Source organism: Oryzias latipes, chromosome 20, assembly GCF_053564925.1.
Source record: "Oryzias latipes strain Hd-rR chromosome 20, Olatipes_Hd-rR_3.1".
In the NCBI taxonomy this organism is placed as follows: domain Eukaryota; kingdom Metazoa; phylum Chordata; class Actinopteri; order Beloniformes; family Adrianichthyidae; genus Oryzias; species Oryzias latipes.
In genome coordinates, this window is record NC_136256.1 from 27,810,840 (window position 1) to 27,835,113 (window position 24,274).

A 24,274-nucleotide genomic window follows, 5' to 3' on the forward strand; every position below is an offset into this window, starting at 1 on the left:
GCGCGCGGGGGGGGGGGCTGTCGTTCAATACAGACCATGAATTTCTGCTTTTTTTTTTTTTTTTTGGATGCTGGTGTGCCGCGGGATTTTTGTCAGGGTTAAAGTGTGCCGTGGCTCAAAAAAGGTTGAAAAACACTGATGTAGACCTACGATAGATGAGCAGAGAGCACAAATGCGACTTTAGTTAATAGATGAGTGAAACGGGTCTGATTTTGATCTGAAATCTCCCGAATTCTGCTTCTGTTGAACATGTAATAGAGAAAAGAGTCAGTTCCAGAAGTTTAAACAAGCAATCTGTCTCACAGCAATTTCTACCATGTTTGAGTCTGCTTTGTCCCAAAGTCTGGTAGGTTTGGGGCCTGTGGTCGATCCATTCCCTGCTTGGCCACGAGAGTGAGGAGAGTGAGGCTAGCTTGCAGAGGTGATCTAGATCCAGGTTAAGTGGATTCTGGAACAGTATGGATCTGCTTTGATTGTTAAATGATTGTTTGATTGTTAATTGTGCCCATGTACATAGCACCTGTCTTACCTTAACAAAACATAGAATGTTGTTTTGTTCTACAACAGTGGTCCTTTACCATTTTCAGCTCACGGACCAGTTTGGTGTCATGCGTCAAGAATGAGTTGGATGTGGTGGAGAGAATCCAGTAGTTTGCCCCAAAAAAATCCTTCAGAATCATATAAATAAAGCGGAAAATATGTATTTCTTTTCTTTCTGTGGCCCGCTAGCAGCTGTCACACAGACTGGTACCGGTCCATGCCACGGGAGTAGGGAGCACTCCTCCACAAGACAGACCTTAGTATTAGAAAAGATTTATTTTAAGCACCAGCCAACCGTTTTCTTTACATGTGTAGAGATCATTTGAAAACCAACAAATAAATGGAATAGTGCCACCCTCTGTTTGGTTTATGAAAGAGTGATTATCTAGATCATTTAGGAGTCGTGTAAACTGGGTAAGCAAACACTCAGTGAGGCCAAAAATGGTGCAGCAACGGCTCAGTTTGGTACAGATGAGACTCTCCTCCCCTGCATCCCAAAGATGATTCAAAGGACTGGTTCCAGTTGAGGTGATGGTTTGTTTCTCCAAACTTATTATGGCTGCAGACATTCCCGATGTTCCAGGCTGCTGACAGTTAGGAAACAACATTTACTTTATTTGATTTACAAACTAAGTTTGAGTCCCATGCAAGTTCATAGAAAAACACAGAAATACAGGGAACGAAAAACAAAAAAGGAGAGCTTGTTAGGAAAAAAAACCCCCAAACGTTTGTGGCCTGAAATAATATCATCCATTGAAACTTGGCTGACCTTCCTAACTCCCCCCATGTGTAAAGCCTCCTGACCTGTCAGGTTTACGTTTGCATGATTACTCTGACTTTTAAAAACAACAGCAGGCGTGGGATGTGATTATGATGCTGCAGTGTGTAGGCAGAAATCTCTCAAAAAGGTCAGTGTGTTCAAACGGCAGATTTACAGCTCACAAACGGCGCTTGTTGCTGTCGTGCAATTGTCTGGTCTGTTGATGTTTTATAAAGAGGATAATGAGGCTGGACAGAAGTGAGAACATGAGAGTTTTTTAGTGCATTTCCGTCTGACAGCCTGATCTCTTTAAGAGTCCGTAGTACTTTAGTTCCTCCACCAAAGAAGGCTGACTCCTTACGTGGGGAGGGGGGGGCTGCAGTAGTCGTCTTGGTGTAACACGACCAATTTTTTGCAGAGTAATGACATACACACATAATGCAGACTGCACAGCCTCCTGAAAGGCTGGTAAATCACAGAACCTGTCGGTGTTGGAGTTGGAAGATGCAGCCTTTCGTCGGAAAACTCTAAACTTATCAGTTTCTATGAGATTCAGTCTGCAGAGGAATATTTATTCAGTGACTCTAGGAGCTGGAAGAGTGAAGAGGTGATATCCTCCTTCTCGTGGCTGTGTCCTGGGTGGCGGATTGATCCACGGTGATCTATTGCTCTGAATCTCGGGCCGCCGCTGCCTGGTACCACCGCGAAAACCAGCACAGGGAGGCACCGCCAGCTGGGAGACCAGCAGCATCAAAAAGAGGGCGGCTCACAGAAACGCTGAGGCGGATAAAAGGAAAGAACAACTCGCTTTGTGGCGTTTGACTAGCGGATGAAGTTTGGATTTAGCTGCAATGCCTCTCCTGCTTCTTCATGTCCGGGCTGGCTTTTTCTTCTGCTGAGAACTCCCTCCTGCTGTCTCCCCCCATCTCGGAGAGGTTTGCCGGTGATAATCCCCAGAGTTTGTATGCAGCATGAATCATTAACATGCAGCTAATGAAGCGTGGCTGGGCCGGCGGCCACAGCTGACAGCAGACCTCACAGATGGCCGCGGAGGTGCACGCCTTGCTCACTGCTGACGATTCTGCACCTTGGCATAGGTGAGGCGTCTTCGAGGAGCCCTGCTGCCAGCTCGGCGCTGCCGGGTTTGGGCGCACACACCTGAGGGGGCAGGTGTCGAGTCAGCACCCATGTTCTTGTGCTAATGGCTCATCTTAAAGTTCTGGACTGCATGATTAACCATAACTGGAGCCTGGTCTGCAATCTGTACTGCGGCTGGAGCAATCAGGTCAGTGTCTTCAAACATCCAGCTGCTGTTTTTCATCTCTGATCCATCAGTTCCTCTGACGTTTTTAAATTTAGTTCAGATTTTGGCTGCAGTTCCTCACCCATCCTCATCCTGCTCTCTCTCTGCCTGAGCAATGTTCAGTGTTGGCATCCCTGACATGCTGGGCGTTCATACCCAGCATTCATTCAGATGTGCGATGTGGAACAGAAGACCGCGGCACGCTCGGCATGCTGACCTCCGAGTGTCCCTGCATAGCGCCCTCTCAGGTGGCTCCTCACTAAAGTTAACTACCTCAGAGCGAGGCATGCACGACTTTCTCAAAGGTTCTGCAGGATTCCGAAGAAAAACGGTCTTGTTTCCTGCAAAACTGTTAAATATCCAAAACTGAAGTAGTAATTTCCTCCCTGTTTTTTCCTCTGAATGGGATGTGTAGTGATGCAAAGCTGAATGATGTAAGTCTGCAAACATCTGTACATACAGATGTGGATATCTTCTGTCATAAAGTGGTCTTTGTCAAGAATCAGGCTGTCTCTATGTGTGCGGATGTCGCAGCCATGTTCTATCTCTAACACGCTTCTTTTTCCTCCGGACACTCGCACAGACAGCTCATTGTTACACGCATCCCCCCCTTCCCCTCCGTCTTCACTGCCCTGTGGAATGCCTGGTGTAAGGAATAAAGAAATCCTGCCGTGTGGAGCAATGTGGCAGCCCGTGCTCCCCGGCTCGCCCCTTCCCCTAATTTAATTTTAGCTGTGTTGAAAATTGTTTGCGTCCCAAGACGAACTGATAGGACTCTGTTTCCAGAGCCGCCGCTGTCCAAGGCCCTGAAAACAGCCTTTGCGTGCCACTAGCGCAGCGTGGAGGCTTATGGAATATTTACAGGCTAACACCTGGTGTGAGAAGAGGAGCCAGGTACGCAACAGCTCTTCAGCTTCTGCCGTATTCATATGCCGTGCCAAGAATATTTGTGTTATTCATCTTTGGACTCTCATTAGAGCGTTAGCAGTACAAATACAAGTGAAAATGACATTTTGTGGAGCTCCCGCTCTTCTTATACCATCGTAGGTAATCCAAATAGGAACGTCACGTCCTCACCCTGGTTCTCTACCTTTTTCTGTCACTTTCTGTTTCTTCATTGAACCGGAGCCGATCGATGGGAAGCAGCAGCGCCTTCATTCTCATTAGCGCTTATGTTATACCAGACATAGTTTCTCCACCGGCATTGATGCGGGAAAAGACGGTTGCCTTCTCAGCTGAGGGGTTAAAGCGAAGTCTCCCTGATTCCAAATGGACTTCTCTGCTAATGATTTCTTATGTAACGCAGCAGAAGGAAGAGCGAGCAGAGGATTCGGCTCAGCGGTGAAAAATGAAATGTCGTCTACGGTGATTGGAAATCTGAAGGAGTGATGAAGCTGCAGCTCTTAAATCCCACTCGTTCGCTGGAGGCAGAGCGTTTCAGGTCAAACATGTTGATGGTGGATCCTGATGGATCGTGTTTGTCTTTTTAGTCCTAACAAGATTCTGCTTTATCTGCATGCTGTTTAGTTGTGGTGCCAAAGGGATTTTTTTTTCTTAATTTAAACTGTTTTTTTTAAGGTGGTGTTGTGAGAGCTTTAGGTCTCTATCAAAGATGGGGGGGGGGGTCTGTGTGTCAGATGATCCACTGTCATAACACTCTACGGCTCCAGACCTCAAAGAGTCACCAGGATTAATAATTCATAGATAAGAAAAGCAATTATTCAAGGGTTTGCTTACATCTGGGTGGGGGGACCCAGGGGACTGTAATTGGCCCACCTGCTCTCTGTCCCTGGAGGTGGGGGGCCGTCTAGGTAAGAAGCTGGTGTGTTTTCTCTTTGTGTGGATGCCTCTGACCCTGGTTTCTGGGTGTGGGTGTGGGTGGGGTTGTCTGGGACCATCTCAGCTGTCATCCTGATGGGCTGCACCCTTCACAGCAGGACGGGCCCCTGAAGCCAAGATGTGACAGCAGTTGGGAGCTGATTGGCTTTGGTTTATCTTTCTGGAACCCCTTTTGTTCATAAATAAAGGATGGTATACCCATACTCTAAAACATAAGCTTTTTTTTTTTTTTAAATAGATGTTTGAATGTGAACTTTATAATTACAGTCAATAGTAAATAACGCTCACCATATCGTTTTTTTTTATTTATTTGCTAAATCTGTTGATTTATTAAAGCTAGATCTCCATCGTTGGTTGGCTTGTTTCTTTTTTTTTACTGATAACTTGGACAATTCTGGAGCTGTAATTATGTATTTTAGTCGGAAGTAGGGCTGCACGATATGAGGAAAACTCGCGATATGCAATATTGGTAATTAATATTGCGATAACGATATAAATTGCGGTATATAAACAAATAGCAAAAAAAACAAAAACATAATTTCCATTTCACTGCAACAGTTTAAAAATTATACTCCAAATGACACTTGTCGACGTAGGAGGCAAACATCAAACATAAAAGGGCTCATCTGATTGATCAAAAACGTAAACGGGTCCTTCTGATTGGTTAAATGCATAAACGGATTTATTTCATTTGTTCAATATTTCAAGCTGCCATGAGTTTGTTTTAGCACATTTAAGGTTATCATTTATTGCGATTTTTGCTGTCTTTTGCGGTATGCATATTGCTCAGCTTGATTTCGCGATAACGATAAATTTGCGGTATATTGTGCAGGCCTAGTCGGCAGGCTGGGAATGTTTCCCTTCAGTTCTTAACACTAAGAGTCTCACATCCACAGCCATGCTGGCCTGTAGTTGGATCTTCATCTCCACCTTCGTTTTGAGTCTTTTCTGTGCGTCGGCCTGCTATCCTCTGCTCTGTCTGTCTTTCTCTTCTTCCATCTCCATTCCTCCTTTGTGGAGAGGAATTTCTTGCTGCTGGCCGCACAATCGCACATCATTAGCATGTGAAAGGAGTGTGTGTGTGTGCGTGTGTGTGTGTTGGGGGGTGGCAGTAGAAGGGGAGGGAAAGGAGGGTCATAAAATTTCCAAATTATTTCCAAGCAGGGATCGAAACATAGAAAGGTGAAATCGTTTTTTTGTTTTAAGAAGAACTTTAGATTCTTGAGTTTTACCAGTTTGTTTTGCTGACATTGAAACTCACCATCCTGCAGATTATATGCAAAGATCTGAGTCAGCTCTCTATGCAGTGAAACTGAAACTGTGCAAAGTCGTAACACAAAAGTTGAACTCCACTATTGAAAGATAACGTACATTTATTAACAACATTATTGAGGTTTGCTCAGGAATACCTGTAATAACCGAAGAGGTCAGGAACTTGTGTGTCATTTTAATTTTTAATTGTTTACGTGGTTTAATAGTTTTAATGTTAATAATTATTTAATAGAATTGTATTTTTTTCTATTGGAAGCCATTCCTAACATTCCAAAACTGTCTGGTAGCTTCAGTGTTTTGAATATGTACTTGTGGCATTTTGCTCTTGATGGGGGACAATTGCATTTCTGAGTATTTCTTAATTCAAATCGTTGTGAGTCAGGTGCAGACGGAAAAATGCATTTTGAAAAAGCTTGTAGCTGTGCTACAGTAGGCGGGCCACAAGCTCCCTGCTCTGCTCCATTCTGATGGATCCACTGGCAGACAAATAGATCTTTGCTCCTCTGGTACGGAACTGTACGGCTGGTTATCTCCAATGTTGTTCTGCATTTTTGTGTCGCCGCTAATGTTAGGTTGGAGATGTGAGGGGCTGCAAGCTAGCGGGAGAAAGTGTAAACAAAGGGATGATGGACGGGTCGGGCCGACAAGTGAGTTTCTGATGAACTCCTGCCGCTCTGCAGAAACTGTCATAGAAAACAACAACAGGTTTATTCATTCTTGGCTAGAAATGGAATAATCATCATTAAAACACTTTGATGATAGATCAAAGGATGATCAAAAGCTTATAAGAAATCAATCGACTGAAAGTCTGTTCTTTGGTGCGTTTACTACGTTATTGCCTTTGGAAAACAGTGTCTGTGTGAAAGCAACTGATTTAACAAATATTAAAGACTTACGATGCTTCACAGTTCAGGAGAACAGCCTGTTCTTTAAAAAAAAAAACAGATTCTATTTGAGATGCTTTTTGTGTGGAAATCTTATTGTTTACACCAAAACACTACTTTCAAACTGTGGGTAATTGATTTCCTGAATATAATTTGACTGCAGGTGTTGTTGCTACTGGGACCGTTGTGCCTGTAGATGGGAGCTGCACTGCAGTCCTCAGCAGATGTATTGAAAAGAGGCGTGAACAGAATGCTGATTCACCTCATGCTACCACAGTAACCCCCCCCCCCGCAGTCATGTCGGCACAAACCAGTAATCCTGGTGACACGTGCACAGTGGTGCATGAAACACTGACTTCTGTTTCCTTTGGTGCTAATATCTGGACGCCTGCTTCAGAAAAGCCCTAGATAGACTTTGTCCTTGGAGCGTCACCTTGGTAACAGCACACGGCACATGAAACCGCCCGTTTGCCTCAGACTTTCAGGTGTGCCTTGCTCCCCGGCTGGAGGATGGGACAGCAGTGGGGGGAGAGAGGAGGCTGGGTGGGGGCTGGATGCTGATGGGTCTGCTTGGCTTCACTCCTGGAAAAAAACAAGCTCTGAAAAGGTTCAACTGTCTTTGGTGCATTGCAGGCAGGTCGGCGAGAAGCGTCGCCGGTGGGTGGAGCTATGTGATTGTTTTCATTGGCATTTGTGCTTTCACGCATACACGTTTATCCGTTTCTCCCTTCGCCCAAGCCCTCCTTAAGAATCTCTTTAACCAAGTTAGTAAACATCTTGATGAAGTCAGAGGGGAGCCGTGTTGCCATAGTGATGAGTTTTTTCCCCCCTTCCTTCATCACGTCTCTAGTTCTCCTCGTCGTTGAAATGCCCAAGCTGCTGTCCTTGTGCGTGGTGCATTTAATCCCAGCCCGCTAAGAGTGGTTACGTCATGCACGACAGTGAGAGGGTGGAGCCGGGTGTGTGTGTGTGTGTGTGTGTGAATAATCCCTCTGCAGAATTCTGACAGGATCCATAGATCACTGGTGTGCGTCGCTCAGCCTCTCCTGCCGGCCCTCTCATCTCCTGCCACCACTGCGTAAAAACAACAACCCCCTTTGAAATCCTCCATGAATGCCGATCCTCCCACGGACCTCAGCATCTCTGGAGACAGGACGTGTGATTGGTCGGATCAAAAGATGCTCTCCTTTGTGCTGTTGTGTCCTCGCGCTTCTTCAGGATCACGTCATGTCTGCACACCTGACACACTTACAGACCCGTCCTCTGCTTTAACTAATAAATGATGCCAGTCTCATGGGTGAAGTCAGCACAGGAAGATGGAGACTGAAGGGCTATTTTTAGTACTGCCTGCCTGTGAGCTTCAGAGTTGATTGTAAAACCCCTGTATTAGTTTGAAAATCCTTCTTCTGCCTTCAGGTGCTGGTTTATCGACACCACCAAGCCCTGCTGTGCTATAACATAACAACATTTTATCTGTTCATTTACTTTGAGTTGACCAGTTTTATTTATAATATAATCAATTTCTGTTTCGTTTCAATGTATTTTGTATCTTCTGTTGCTTTTCTATTTTTTTCTTCTGTAATGGCTTTTACTGCTTCTGCTTTTTTTAGTCCACATCGATGTGTTTCTGTAAATTGACCTCTTTTTCTTTTTTACCTTTTTTCATCGTCCTGTGTTTTTACGATTTTTGTATTTCTAGTTTTTTGTGTTCTAAAATGTCCTGATGTGTGTGGAGTATTGGAGCGCCCATAAAAAACCTGAGCTTGTATAAACGTATAGTAAAAATAAAGCTTAGAAATCCAAACAGACTTTTTTATAATCAGCACTTCAGTTCTAAGCAGGATTTACATTCAATTTAAACCAATGTTTCAACAAGCGTTTGTTCCGAGATGAAAATCTAAAGCTGGGTTTGCAGAACGTTGGTCTCAGTGGGCGACGGCAGAGAAGAAAGAATTTGGTACGTTGGGAAAGATGGTCGTAAATCCGCCTCATGTGGTCAGACAGGATTCATGTAAAGCAACCACAAAGTGCACGAGATTGAAGACGCATGATTTGAACCCAGAAGCAGTGGGATTGAAGGTTGCAGTGAGATACGACAATAGGAGGGGAGCAGGGATGGCGAGGAAGGAGCTGTGATGAGGAGCAGAAGGCTTTTATTGTTTCCAGCTGGGCTCGGGTGTGGTCATCATCATCGCCCAGAGACCTGCTGGTCTCAGTTCTGCAGAGATTTTTCTCCGACACTTTTGCCAAATAACTTCTCTGTGCGTAATTTCATCATATGGTCGTACACGTGTTTGACTTAATGGCATTTTAATTTGTTTTTGTACATCCCCCCCCCCAGTTGAACCGTTTTAGAAGGTTTACCCGCCAAATGTGAGTTTTACCGAGGACATTTGTGAAATTTGCGATGTGTTGTAAAGGGCCTACTTCTGACATAGATGTTAGCATTTTGCGTGTGGCTTTATCTGTATCCATTCTATTTAGTTTTTCAGTTTAATAAAAATAACCTGAATCGCTTATAAAACACCACAAAAATAACTGATTTTTCACAGCTCACTTCCTTTAACTGAATTTGCTGTTGGGTCTGTAAAGCTCCTAAATGTGACTGTTATATCTATGGTTGTTGACTTTTAGCTTGGCGTGTGCACGTGTCTGTGTGTTCCTACATGTGATGTACAATTTTATTAAAACCCAGAGGACACAGGTGGCCCTGCTCTGCAATCAGGACTGGTCTGACCCCTTTGCATCATCATCACAAATGATGATGGTTGGCGTCAAAGGTTTGACGCCAACCTGAAGACCGCAGCGTTCGTGATCTCTGTGGGTAAATGGTCATGCCAGAGCGGAGTGGGAAGCTTCGAGTTTAGCTTCGACTCCTGTGAAAGATTCCGACAGCGTACGGCTCAAACCTGCTGCCTTTGTTTTTCTTTTCATTTTTATAGAGAACTGCTTTAAAACCAAAGCATTTGTGTTTCACCACAGCCTCTTGCTCTGGCAGCATTTTAGTGCAAATATGGTCATGTGGGTTTTCCCCCACTCTCTCATCTTTTCATTATTCAATTAAGCAGTAAATCGCATGTTTAGTCGTACATTTATTGCTTTGGGGAACCCCTGTGGACTCGAGCAGTAAAGCTCAAATGTTGTCCTCTAACTTGCCCCATCGGCAGAGATTAAAATCTGCCCGCTCTGCACTCTAACAGGGGGAAGCTACATGATGGGCGCTGCTGGCGAAGGCTTGGGAGGACGTGACTGCCGTAGGTGGGTGGTTAAAGTCAAGAGTTGTTTAAGGTTAGGAAATCTCTGGTTCCTATGACAATGATGGCTGTAATTCGAGGCTCCAAATCTTTAAGTGCTTTTGTGTGGAGTGTAATTGGGTTATACAGAGAGAGCTGGGATTCAGGTGCATCGATGCTCTTATTCGACCGACCCGTTCGTCCCAAAGGAGGCATCTATCAACTTAACTCAGGAACTTTTATTCTCGGGTTTGATTGATTGCTGGAGACTGGCACTAATGGACAGTTGCACTGGTTGCACACAGAGAGCTTGACACACAGTAACACTTCCACCATGCTCTGTATACATCTATACACCTCTTACAGCCTCTTCTGCAGAACCGCAGCATTCCACCGGCTCTCTCACTGACGGACCCAACTGCTTTTAATCAGCTGGGTCACGGGGCGCTCCAGATGGGCCTCAGCGTTGGGTGGGACTGCTGTGGACTTTGTGGAAAAGAAGAAGAAGAAGAGGAGGAGAGCTTGAGCTTGTAATAGTCCACATATTTGTGCCTCTTCTCTCACCAACTCCCCCCATCCTGCATTGCATCACCGTCCTCAGAGACCTGTGCTGGACTGCTCTGTTCTTAAAGGACTTTGCTGCATTGAGCTCATGTAATTCCTAACCTGCCACTTTTCCAGAGTTTTACAAGCCAACATTTTCCGCAGCAAGGCTTCCTGCTTCAGCTGAATGGAAAGGAGCTATGTGCGCTTTTGGAGGCCGCCGTCACATAACGTGCTTTTACAGTCATAGGAAGCTGTAGGTGTATATTGTAATTTTATGCATTTTAACCTGAAATGCCTGTAAAATAAAGTTCACGGAGTACAGAGTCTCTGATTAAGGAAGGTTTGGCTGGAAGACAGAGTAGGAAGTTTTTCTGAGCAGTTTGTTGTGGCTCCATCGAAGTTCAGGTCTGCAACCCAGCATGCATGCTTTGGCAGGCTTTCCCGGTGTATTAGCAGCTGCCAAATATATTTGGCAATTCTTTCACATATTTTTTTTGTTATCCAAACAGGTAAAAAAAACTGCAACTTCATTCCAATGGGAATATAGGCTTCTCAGTAATGAGGCGTGATCCACCATTGAGCTGTTCTTCATCAGCTGATAATTATCCAGGATGGATTTGCTCAGTGTTTGGTGTCAGTTTGAAAGTGTTTATGACTGTTACCTGGTAACTCAACTACTAATCTTTTCTCTCGAAACAGTATTGCATTACAGCACTTTAGTTTTAATGATCCTGTTCTCAGTTTTTCTCCTCGTTTATCATAATAAATCCAGAGAATATGACAATGTTGGCCTTTATAAGGTTTCCTCACAGCTCTATTCCTGTACTCTTTCAGATATTTTTTTATTTTTAGAGTACAAAGGGCCTTGCACGGTTGCACCTCAATTTTTGGAGTAAAGAGACATGATTGTTTTTTTTGTTTTTTTTGCCAATATGTAAGAGGTTCAAGCTGCAGTTTTTATTTAGTTAAACCTCTTGTTTGAGCTTTTTGTGGATTTTGTCTCAGAAAAATCTATTCAGTGTTTGTGTTTTTAATTTGACCACACGTTGTCCTATAATTGGATCCAAAAGGGCTTCAAGAACAAAGATGCATTGCTGAAATGATGCAGAGTTTAGACAGTTAAGACGATTGAAATGAAACTATTTTAATGTTTAACTTCTAACATTCAGGTTCTGCATGAGAACGGAGCTGTTTTTAATTTTTGATATGCTGTTTTGTAAGGTGTTTGTTTGTAATCAAATATATCTGGTTATTTAAGATCATTTTTAAAAATATATGATGCCCTTCTATACCCTTTATAGTCAGTTGTCAGTCGTGGAGCGTGCTGTTACCATTATCCCTCACAGTGTCTGGTAATTACCGGCCGAGTGAGGTTTGCTTAGATTAGCAGTTGATCTTCTATCTCTCACAAGGATCAAAGCGGTTGCATCTATAGGATAGACTCTGGGTGCTTAATGTTGTCTGTGACTTTGTGGTTGCTGGTATGTCTTACGCTCACCTGGAATTGTATCTGCATTCTTAGCTTGGCAGTGCAGCTTTAGACCAGCTTGGTGCTGCTTTAAATAGACATCTGTGACGCTGACTTACACACCACGTTGACGTCTCCGTGAAAGTAAGTCAATCCACTGACGTCATGTTTAGAATGAGGGTAAAGGCCTCATTTTCTTCACCTTACAGCCTGATGTGGCAAAGGTAAAGGACCTAGAGAAACTAGTTGGCCATTGTTTTTGTGTTTTTTTATTTATTTCTTGATTATTTTCTTTCTTCATTATAGTATCTTCTGCCATTTTTTGCTGCTTAACTCCTTCTACAATTTTTCAGCTATTTTAACCATTCAACTATTCAAATGTTCAGCTCTTTTAGCTTTTTCCAACTTTGACTTTTGGTCTTACAAATCCTTGAACTTATCAAGATATTCCAGGATTTCCAGGATTTTTGCCTCTATAGAAATACATGGGGAATCCTTGGTGCCGAAGCTAGTTGTGCTATTTTCACTTTATTTACCGTCAACTTTGATCATTTCTTTATGTATTTTCCCCCCCATTTATTACCCTTTAAGTTTCTTTTTCATTTTGCAATATAGCATTAAACCCTGCATTTTCTTCTGGAAATGCAGCTCCTTCTAGTTCCTTTAAAATTCAATGATAAGGTTTTCTCGTGTATTTTACATTTGCTGCCCATAAAGTAAAAGCTGTCTGATACCAACTCATTGTGTTCAGTTAATTTAAGATGACACATTGTAAAGAGAAAGACCCCAAACCTGCTAAAGTGTTTTATTTTTCCTGAAATATTTAAGAAAAACTCCATGAGAGAAGCCTTGTGTTTCTTTAGACTGATGCAGAGCTGGAGGTTGAGGTTCTCTCTGGGAGTGACCAGAATGGATGAGGAATGACTCCATCAGAGGAACAGATCATGGTAGATGTTAAGGAGATGCATTCAGGGAAGCAGATGGAGGGGCTGAGGTTGAATGACTAAAGAGGAGGCCAATGAGAGAGAAGACTGTTTTTTATATGTCTCACTAAGGGAAAGCAGGCAAGTCTCACTTTTGTCTCATTGCCATCACTGACAGCTTCTCTTAGAAGACCTACACACGAACACTCCTGACTGTCCTTCCACCTTCAGGAACATGTTACAGTCAGTGGGGTTTGCTGGTGAAACCATCTGGCTCTCAACCTGCCGTCCTTTCCACTCCCCAGTTACACCTAGTCCTAGATTTTCAGTCATTTAAGCTCCAAAATATTTCAAAAACATGGAACTTTAGGTTTTACAGACAAAAAACACAAGATTCCAAAATGAATTTGAAGGAGCGTCTAAGGGCAGGGATGCCCAGTTTAGCTTAGTCTGCTTAGTTATTTCAGTTTAGAATTGCCCTATTAAATCCAATTTATTCATCATCCTTATGATTTCATGTTTACTTCACAATTACCCGTATGAAGCCCATTGAGATGACTGTTGTTGTGGTTTTGGGCTATATATATAAAATTGAATTGAATTCAATGCAGCCTCACTAGAGTTATGCTTTTACTCATAACTGTATCATTAATAAGCAAAAAGGTAGAACAAAAATGGGATTAAACTTTTGTTTTTATATTAAATAAAGCATAAGAACCAGACAAGCACTGCTAACTGATGTTCAGGTCTGCTATCCCAATAAGAGCACTAGCTTTGGAAATACAATGCCAGAGCAGTCTAGACCTTTTATTCATGTTTCTCTGGAGTTTAGCAGGTGACATGTTGGTGACAAGCTTCCCTCTTTCTGCTCTACTAAAACTGAAGTAGGAAGAGTTGGAATTTAGCTAGCACAATATTACATTTTCTCTTATATGCAGAAGTCTCTGCGAAAAACCAGTGTGCATCGATGCTCACTAGATCTGCAACTAGACCACAATGCATTGCGTCTGAACAAGTTTTGTCAAAAATCTTCAAAAAACAGTGGACTCATAAATAATCGTCGCGAAGCCCTTATACTAATTAGATTTTACATTCGTTAAATTGATGACATCATATCTGCTGTTTATGTCCGAATTGCTTTTAAAATTAAGGGCGCTACATAGACCCGCACTATATAGATTTTTAGTAGTTAGGGCGGGAATTCGGACATAGCCTAGGATTACAGTCAGTAGATACGTTTAATGGAAAAAAAAACCTAATTAAAATTCTTTGAATTACTTCTTTTAAGGCTTACTCATCAGTCACATTTGACTCATGAGGGCTTAGCCAAAGAAAATGCTCACAGATGTACAGAGCAGCGGTTCGTCATCTCTGAGGCCCAAGGTTTGAATCCCTCTGAACAAACATGGGAGGAGAACATTGCTGTAAAAAAACAGTCTATGCAGTGCAGAGCTTCACAGCCAGACCTTTAGTTTATCTGGCCTGCATCCTCATTACATAACTAGGTATTATTGGATGGACACAGAAGTTAACTGGTCTGGAGGGGAAAGGACTTTTTGTATTCAAAGTATGTGATCTGCTGCTTTGTATTAAATGTGACACTACACTGAAGATAATGGCACATCTTTTTGTAGTTTGCGTAGTTCTTGTAGAAAGCAGGCACATGTAGAAAAACAACATGATCCACAAAGCTTTTTTTTTTTTGGCAGACTGACGTCAGATCTCCACTGAAAGACAACATTCTTCTCTACTCAGCTAATACAGGACATTACTGTTCAGTTATACTTTCTCCACCCTAAGCAAACCCCACCTCTGTCTGCGTGTCTGCTGCAAGAACTCCTTGAACTCGACTCTAAAAAGTCCTGGCAGACATTAGCTAAAAACATGACCTCTTCGGACTCCATCCGCTGTCCCATAGTTAACTGTGTGTTGGAATGACGGTTTCTTCTGAGAACTGACATTTTCTTCTTTAGTAGCTTTTCCCCCTGTGTTGGTAATCTTCCAGCCAGTACTCTGCTCTGACTTAGGTGAGGAGTATCAGCTGACAAGAGACAGTTCAGTCATACTGACCCACAGAATCGTACCTGCACCCTGTGTTGTCATGGAAGAAGTGCCTTTCCCTGCAATAACACAAAAACAGATGACTGACATAAATCTTTTCACACTGAGATGAAATCAAACGATCATATCCAAGGAATCTTGTTGGGTTTTTCTTATGGTCGCAACCTTTAGAGTTTTTTTTTAGTTACCGCATTCCAGCCGTAATGTGACTTTCTGGGGTTCAATACTGATGTGGTTCGCTAGGGTCTAATTAGTCATTCAATCCAAAAAAGCCTCCGCCATCAGTCAGATCAAATGCGTCATGATGTCACAGTCAATTTCTGGATTCTTTTTTCCTTAACTGATGAAGTCTCTGTGGCTAACCTCAGAGATTTCATTAATGTCAATAGAGAGAGCATGAAGAGAAAGAGGAGTCTTAGGAGACACCATCACTGACAGTAGGCCTGCACAATTAATCGCAAATTCATCGTTATCGCGATTTCAAGCTGTGCGATATCCACAGCGAAAATCGCAATAAATGGTAAACCTTAAATGTGCTAAAACAATCTCATGGCAACTTGAACTATTTATTGAGTTGAATAAATACCTTTATGCATTTGACCAATCAGAAGGAGCTTCTATGTTATATGTGGCCCTCCTAATTAGACGACGGTCATTTGGAGAATAATTTAAGGTATTTTGACTCTTATTTAAACTAAACATTTGCAGAGAAATTGATTTTTTTTTTTTGCGATTTGTTCATTTATCGCAAGCTATATCGTCATCGCAATATTGATCACTAATACAGCATATCGTGAGTTTTCCTCATATCGTGCAGCCCTAACCGACAGAGAAAAGACTATCAAAGGAAGTGCAAGAAGATGACTAGAGGAGGGATTTACCTGTATGTTCCTGTATGAGCCATGCAGATGTAACGGGACGAGATTGTCTTTTTGTTTCCCTTGGGTTGGTAGCCCCTCCTTAATGTGTTCTTCTTCGCTGGTTTTCCCTTTACGTGTTTGCCGCCTGCTTTCCTCTCCCTTTTCTGTTTTATTGTCCAGCGGGAGAGATGGGTGTTCTGTAACGATAGCAATATGAATCCTCATTTCTTGTCAGTTAATTTCAATTATTTGAAATCTGTTATGAAAAATACAAAAACTTTATAGATGTCGACAGTTTGTGTCAGTGTAAGAATTAGCTGAGCTACCTCTACCTCTCACCCTCATGTAAGAGCTAATACGGGATGCTAACACTGTTCTTTTCGGAAAATTGTCAGATCCGCAATAAATGGAGGTGGTCTCCAAGGGTGCTGTTGTGTCCCAACAAACCTTTGATTCCTTAACCACAAGAAGTGATCCAGTTGCACAGACACCATCCTTTCTTCTCGTATTGTTCTCAGTTGTTGCCTCTTTCTGTTCTCCATCATGCTGTCCACCACGCCACGTTTCAGTCAAGTACTTTACTGCTATGGCCTCTGTACGTGTCTTTTATTAAATGGGCGTTTTCTGCAACCATCATTTTTTGGCTCAGATCTGGACTGTTTCTCATTTTAACAAAGGCCACATTTGTCCCACACCAGATCTATTACAGTCCTTTTAATTGTTACGTGTAATGCAATTGCAGTTGCACAAATTGTTTTTCAGGAGTTAAGCTGCTCATTTGTGCATCAAAATGTCACAGTAACAAAATATAAAGGGGAATCTGTATAACATGCCAAAGCTGTAAAAATGTCCCTTTTTCAATAGTAATGGCTCTTCACTAACTTCCGTATCACAGACGAAATAAAAGCACTTATTTTGTGCTCACATTAATTGAAGCTAACAGCTGTCTCTGCTCAAGAAGTGGCACAATTTTACTGTGGTGTGTGTAGTGATTAAAAAAATGACCAAGAACCTTTAGAGGGCACTGTAGGTGTGTATCAGCATTTGCTGCTGACAGCAACACAGACCAGGTTGGCGGTGTTCTTCAACGAATTTAGTGATTTTTAGTAATATAAAGAGTTCAGTTGACATGTTCTGTATGCAAACTTTATCTAAATAAGTTTTCATATATTGTTCATACTACTATACTAGATCCCTCCTATGGCTTCATGCCTCCAGCATGCGTCACAGTAGTAGTGATTTTTTTAAATTTATTTTATTATGATTTGCCTTTTAAGATGAAAAGTCCATTCTTGTTTTTTGTTAAATACATTTCTCCCAAAAGTACGACTTACACTCCACTGGGAAATATGCATGATTTTTTATTTCTTCTTCAGTACAGTGATCCCTCGCTATAACACGCTTTACTTTTCACAGTTTCGCTACTTCACGGATTTGCATCGTGCATTGTGTTCTGCATTCTGATTGGCTAAAAAGTCACTCCGCTTCTTCTCTACCTGTGCGTCAATAATGTTGCAGTTTAATATGTACACGTACGTAAAACATCAAAAAAAGAGCAACAACAACTGCCAATCACTATGTTCTTCTCCCGAACAAACACAGCTGCACCGCGGGCTTCAAAAGAAGGAAACCCTGCAGAGCGGAGTCAGGATGCAGCGGCTCAGTCTGAAGACCAGTGAAATACACCCGAGTCACTATTTGTCTGATTTTTTTCATAATCATTTTAAAATTTCTCCCGTTTAATCCTATTACTCGGGTCGCGGTGGGCGGGGCTACTCTCCGCAATTTGAAGCCTTCTGTTCACATTGATGATTAAAATTATTATTTGACAGTAAAGTACAGAAGTTATTTGTTGAAAAAACGTTTCTAAAGTACCTTTATTTGTGAAACAAATGCTTGAGCCTGTAAAATGGTTTGTTCTTTCTTTTCAATGCATAATAGAGTATTTAATTGTATAATACTTGTTAAAAAAATAGAGGTTTCTACTTCACGGATTTTGCCTATCACAGGTTCTTTTTGGAACGTAGCCCCCGCGAAAAACAAGGGTTTACTGTATACATTTTTTTTGGCTCCTGCGACTTATTCTATGGAGCGACTTGTAGTACAAAAAATACGGTAATCTGCACACGTGGTTCTTCAAACAACAATTCAAAGTTATGAATAAATGCAAACGCTTTGATGTTTGCTGCTATAAAGATGCCAAAAGCTTCAAACATAATGACACCAGCCTATCAGGTTTATTCACTAAATATTGGTGCTGGTCAACCGCTGAAATCTCCCTGACAAGCCATGCAAATATTTTTATGTTGAATGTCCAAAATAAATAGTGAAATGTTGACTCACTGGCCTCTCCCTTCCTGATGGCACATAGTGGAAAAAACACGTCTTAGAGGTTTGGGAGCAGTCCCATTAACAGCACTTTCCTGATTCTTTTGGGGTTTTGTAAGAGAAAGAAATTATAAAGAAAACCTAAGTTACTTTACTTCTCACAAAAGATGCCCTACCCAGGTCTTGAAGTAACTGGTTCATGCAAATATTCTTTTAAATTTGCAAGTTCAGGGTAACCTCTGCAACTTTCCAAATAAAAAATGTCTGGTTTCAAATGCAAGAACAAAAACTCGTCTGTAAAGATTGAAAAGATTAGTTCTGCAAAAGAAATAGACTCACTTCCAATGTAGTAACACATAGCATACATGTTTGTGTCTGGATTGTGTGTCATGACAGTAAAATGGGCTGAACTGTTGTCACAGTTTGAGCACTAACCTTCAAATCTATAAAACTTCTGAACACTGGCCAGGTAGAAGGAGCAGGGCTAAACAATAGATGCCTTCTTTGTTTTTCTACTGTTACAAAGCATGTTTTGGGTTTTTAGTGCCATAGACATTTACTGTATACTAGGCCTGCACAATATACCGCAAATTTATCGTTATTGCGACATCAAGCTGTGCAATATGCATACCGCAAAAGACGGCGAAAATCGCAATAAATGTTTACCTTAAATGTGCTAAAACAATCTCATGGCAGCTTGAAATATTTAACAAATGAAATAAATCCCTTTATGCATTTAACCAATCAGAAGGACCCGTTTACGTTGTTGATCAATCAGATGAGCCCTTTTATGTTTGATGTTTGCCTCCTATGTCGACAAGGGTCAGTTGGAGTATAACTTTTAAACTGTTGCTGTGAAATGGAAATGATGTTTTTGGTTGTTTTGCTATTTGTTTATATACCGCGAATTATATCGTTATCGCAATATTAATCACCAATATCGCATATCGCGAGTTTTCCTCATATCGTGCAGCCCTACTGTATACAGTGGATGGTTAACTTCCGACATCATCCGTATGGTTCTGTACAAAAAAACAAGTTTAAAATGAGGCAGACACAAAAATGAAGCAAAAAAACTTCAAAAGTATTTTTGACACATTCTAGGTGTGAAATCAGAAGTTGATGGGAAAAAGCTCTTTTTGCCACCAGCCTCAAGTGGTCATTTGATGAACTGCAATGGCAGTTCTTTCTGGCTCACATCAAATTTAGGAATGAAAGCCGGGAGCTTGGATATTAGCCCAAGTTTCTCTTTTAGATTTTTATTTTACGTTGGACATTTGTACCAGTATAAATTTTAAGTTCTTTTAAATATATTTCCTATCATTTTTATGCTAATGATGTTCATCTTTACGGATGTTTATAAAATACAGATTTTATGCAGGTGTCTGTATTCAGTCAAGAGTTGAATTAATAATAACTTTCTCCAACTAAATGAAGCCAAAACTGAAGTACTAGTCTGTGTTCCTGACAGTTGCCTCCCCCAAATAGTCCAGTGGTTCAGTCCACTTGCTTCCTTTATCAAACCCTCCGTCAGTAACCTCAGGGTGACTCTAGACCCGGTTTTATCCCTTGACTCTCATGTCGGGTCACTTGTGCACTCTTGTTTTTATCGTCTAAAAAACATAGCAAAACTGAGCAGTTTAATAGAAAGATTTCTAACTCTGTTTGTATCGAGCCTTTTTTTCAGACATGACTTTTAACAGTAAAATTTAAATCAAGATATCATCATCATCCTCAGCTGTTGCTTTTGCAACTTGGCTTGCATCTTTCTGACGCTGTTACACGTGAGAGACTACGAGATACTGCCCAACTTTGCCAATGGTTTCAAACAGTTGTGAATATTTTATACATTTTACGTCGTAGTTGCTGTTTTTAGAATTTGTCTGCATCTTACCCTCCTCTTGTGAATTTTTTATTGACAGTTTTGAATTTTTTAGGAGACTGGATTCAAGGGAGGATGGGACATGAGATCCACCTTTTATTAAAGGGGTGGATCAGTTTAAATGACTGATTCAGTATTTCTAGATGATTAATAGGGATATTGCTTTTTTCTGCATAAAGGAATGTAATTTTTAATAAGTCTAATCTTTTAGTGTTCCTCAGAAAAATGTTGTTATGACAACAGATGTATCATCTCATCTTCTAAAGCTTTAAACAATGGAAGACAATTACTGCACAAACATCTGCCTCATAATACAATACATAAAGCCAATAATACGTTTAGCACCAGAAAATAGAAAATGTTGTTTATTGTGTAGGTCCAAAACTTAAGAATTTTTCCAGTTTTAATAAACTCAGACTTCTCTGTCTAATTACATGTTTTACAAATTCTTTCATCCTAACATTTCCTTGTCCTTTTCATGGATAACATTTTATCTGACAAAGTTCCTGCATTTTTTTTTTCAATTTATTTCTTTATTTTTAACTGAAGTTGAGCTGTCTCCTGCAGAGCTGGTGGTGTCTTTCAGTCTGAGTCCTTCAGGGTGTTGCCCCCCCCCCATCCATTACTCAGTCATGTTTGTGGAATGAGTGAACCTTCATCTGTCCCCCTCCCATTTCATAGAAATCCAACCTCAAACCTGCATAAAATTCCAAGACCATTTCCGATCACTGCCTCAACATATGAGCTCTTTATGAAGCCCACATAGACCTCTGCAAGTATTGCTTGTTTTAATCAACCCCAGGAACAGCACAGTTTATATTCTGGGTGGGCTAGTTATTCCACACACCTATTTTATTTTATTTTATTTTTTCATTCCATTAGCCCAGGTGGTAGTCACAAGCGCACTGTCAGGAATAGAGGTTTGGGAGGAGTCGAATGCCGACGATCTGCGGCAAGAACTTGATTTTACAAGTCTGCACTATGGAAACAAAAAAGTGACACTGGCAACCATGGACTTGAATAGACAGGGTCAGCTGTGGATGATTGAAACTGAAACCTGCATGGGACTGAGGGGAGTTGGAAAACCTGAAAACACAGAAAACCAACTTTAAAAACTTCTAGACTATGTCCGAATTCCCACCCTAACCCGTAACTACTATTCATCTTCTAATCTGTTTGGTCCCTTTCGGGGTCCCGGGGCTGCTGGAGCCTATCCAGGCCACTTGCGGGTGAAGGCAGGGAACACCCTGGACCCACACACCCACACACTCTCACATTCACACCTAGGGACAATTTAGAGCAATTTATTCACCTATGAAGCATGTTTTTGGACGGTGGGAGGAAGCCAGAGTCCCCAGAGAGAACCCACACATGCACAGGGAAACATGCAAACTCCACACAGAAAGGTCCCCCATTGGTGTTCTGTTTCAGGTCCCCCAGCCGGGACTTGAACCATGGACCTTCTTGCTGTGAGGCAAGAGCGCTGACCACTGCACCATAAAAATACATAAAGACATTGATGGGTAATTCAAAAAATACATTTAAACAAATTTTGGCAAAAATTGTTCCGACGCAATGCATTGTGGTCTATATTCGCAGATTTAGTGAGCATCGATGCTCACTGGTTTTTCGCAGAGACTTATGGGAAATTTCTAGGGCACTTTATTTTGGAATTGTAGATTCGGACAGCACTACAAAACAGCGAGCGCACTATATAGGGAAGAAACTGGGATACAACCTTAGTGTTTGGACCATTCAGTCCTGTTACGACCCCTGGTCTTGCCTCCATCTTTTTTGTGATGCATGTCTGTGTACATCGGTTTTAGCTCCTGCAGAGGTCCAGCTCCTCCAATGCTGCTGACTCCACCCCCCTGCAGAGGTGTTTGTTCTTTTTTATGATTCATGTTTATTACACAACTACCGCTTTGAAACCCATTGAGATGACTATTGTTGTAATATTGGGCTATAGAGATAAAATTGAATTGAATTAATTGAGACTGCCACTCTCCACCAATCGCCCGGCTGGGAGGGTAGTTTATAAGCTCCCAGCAACTTCTGCTCTAGTGGCGGCTGAATTTCTTACAGGAATTAGTTTCTCAGCCGGCTCGTGCTGTCTGCCTGGCCTTAGCCTCTCAAAGCCTCTGGTTTTATTCTAGCTTTGTCGTTTAAGGGCATTTAATGTTGTGATGTTTGGTTGTCTTTTGAGTAGTTGTTTTAGTGACTGTATTTCTGTTAAGTTTTCTTGCTGTTAAGGCAGCCTTTAGTGTTTTGTTTGTTGGTTTTTATGTTGTGCCACCTGTCACCCTAATGTGTTTAAATTAAACTTAACAGTAACTATTTGTTTTAAAAGGCTGCTAGAAGTTGAAGCTGGGGTAACTATGGTGCACTGGGGTTCTGTCCTCTTTTCTCATCTACTTCTACCCTTCCTCTCCTCTATTCTTGATCATTATTCATCATTTAGTTCTCCATGCCTCTGTTTGGTGCAGTGTGATTCATGTATTGTCCCTCTTTTCCTCTCCCCTCCTGGGGAGTGGGAGTGCTTCCAGACTCCAGTTGGCTCATCCGTGCTCCAGTTCCTGACCGTTTACCTCGCCTTTGCTCCTGCTCCTGCACCATGCTGTGGATCCTGTCTCCGGCTCGACTCGCGCCCCTGACTGTCCCCCCAACCACGGCTGGATGAAGCTCGTCTGCTGGACTTTATTTATGTAGTTGTAGATTTAGATAAGTTAATTCTTCTCTAAGAGTTCTGGTAAATCGCCTGTCTGTCCTGGGGGAGGATCCCTCCTTCATGTGGGCACCCCTGAGGTTTCTTCGTTTTTTCCGGAATCCGGTTTTTTAGGAGTTTTTCCTTACCGCGAGGGGGGGTCTAAGGGCAGAGATGCCAGTATAGCTTAGTCAGTTTGTTAGTTCATTTTAGGATTTTCCTATTGCACTCTTTGTATTCACGATCCTTTTGATTCAATGTTTTACTTCGAAGCCGATCAAGACGACTGTTGTTGTGATTTTGGGCTATACAAATAAAATTGAATTGAATTTAATTAATAAAAGTCTGTGTGGCCACCTTAAACCCCGCCCAGTTATTATGTTTTCTCTGGCTACTGTTTGAGTTTAGCTAAAGTTACTGACAGCAGTATTGCACTTATGATGTTAGGGAATCATCATATTTGAAACATTTTTTAGACGTAAAAGGTTTTGGCTGGGCAGGATTTTTATTATAACACTTTTTGAGCTAAAAAAAAGACAGCAAAAATATCTTCGTTCACGCTTTCTGATGATCGCTACCTCTTTGTTAGCCCAAGGCACATCTTGCCCCAGAGGAAATCTAAATGATGAGGGGAGCTTGGAATAATTGGACATTGTCAGGATTTCCACATTTCTAATTCAGGTGGTTTGAGTAGAACTGTCATTAGGAACCCATTTGCATCTTTTATAGCTGTGTGAGAGCAGCTGTTGAGGAGGACATGTCCAGCCCCCAGACTGCTTGATTGGCGGTGGCTTTTGTCTGGCAGTACCAAGGGACCTTTGGAGACAATTTCCCTGCTCATGCAGGGGGAAACCACAAATGCATGATGGATTCAAGCGCTGGTCCTACCTGATCTTTTTGGGTACATTTCAAGCACACACTCTGCTCGGCTCCAGCCTGGTGGAAATCCCCTGAAAGTTTCTTTTCTTTTGGAAGTCTTGTCATGCTTTGCTTTTCCTCTGTACACACATGGTTTCCATAGCAGACCTGAAATATTGATGGTCAAGTCTTTTCGCCGAGGAAGAAAAGTCATTGTGATGATTATAAAAACATGGTTGGCATAAGTCATGATAATCTCAACCACTGGCCGTTAGAGTTGTTTTTTCATACCATGTTTGTTTTGTTATGAAAAACTTCCATATTACTCTTAGTTCATTTTAATCATGGCTTCTTTCCCTGTTACTTTTGCATTTTAGTTAAAAACCTAAATCTACTTAATGTTGTAATGGCTATTATTTCTTCATTTTTTAAATTCAAAATTGAATGTGTTTTTTCTTGAATATCATTTTGGCTTTTTTGTTTATAGTTAGGGATACTTGGGGTTCTTTTGACACTACATACACACTTTCTGCTTCTTGTAGTTTATTTAAATTCTTTCTTTTTTTCCCAGGCAACATTTTTACAATAGCAATCCCATAAATACACAAAAAGAAAAAGTGCACATTTTCTTTCCCGATGTGGGAGCTTAGTGGACTGAAACTATATTACATCTCATAGTCCTCATTCAAACCTGTTAAACCTAAAACAGGTTTTCTTTTATATCTGACCATTCAGCATCACCAACCTTTCATTTCCACACATGCCATTTGTGGGGTTCATACCCTCTGTTCAGCCTGTGCGCCCTATGAAGAA

At 41.6% G+C, this 24,274-nt stretch overlaps 1 protein-coding gene across 3 annotated transcripts in view; it reads left to right on the top strand.

Moving 5' to 3' along the window:
- arhgap21a (Rho GTPase activating protein 21a) overlaps positions 1-24,274 on the top strand; it is a 76,119-nt gene that overhangs the window by 6,122 nt on the left and 45,723 nt on the right. Inside the window, exon 1 of one of the 3 annotated variants that reach the window (XM_023950021.2) lies at positions 1,768-2,585. The exons of the other annotated variants lie outside the window; for them this stretch is intronic. Coding sequence (XP_023805789.1) covers positions 2,502-2,585 — 84 coding nt within the window. The 5' untranslated portion in view covers positions 1,768-2,501. Of the gene's footprint in view, positions 1-1,767; positions 2,586-24,274 lie in introns of those variants that run through there. 3 annotated transcript variants of the gene reach the window in all.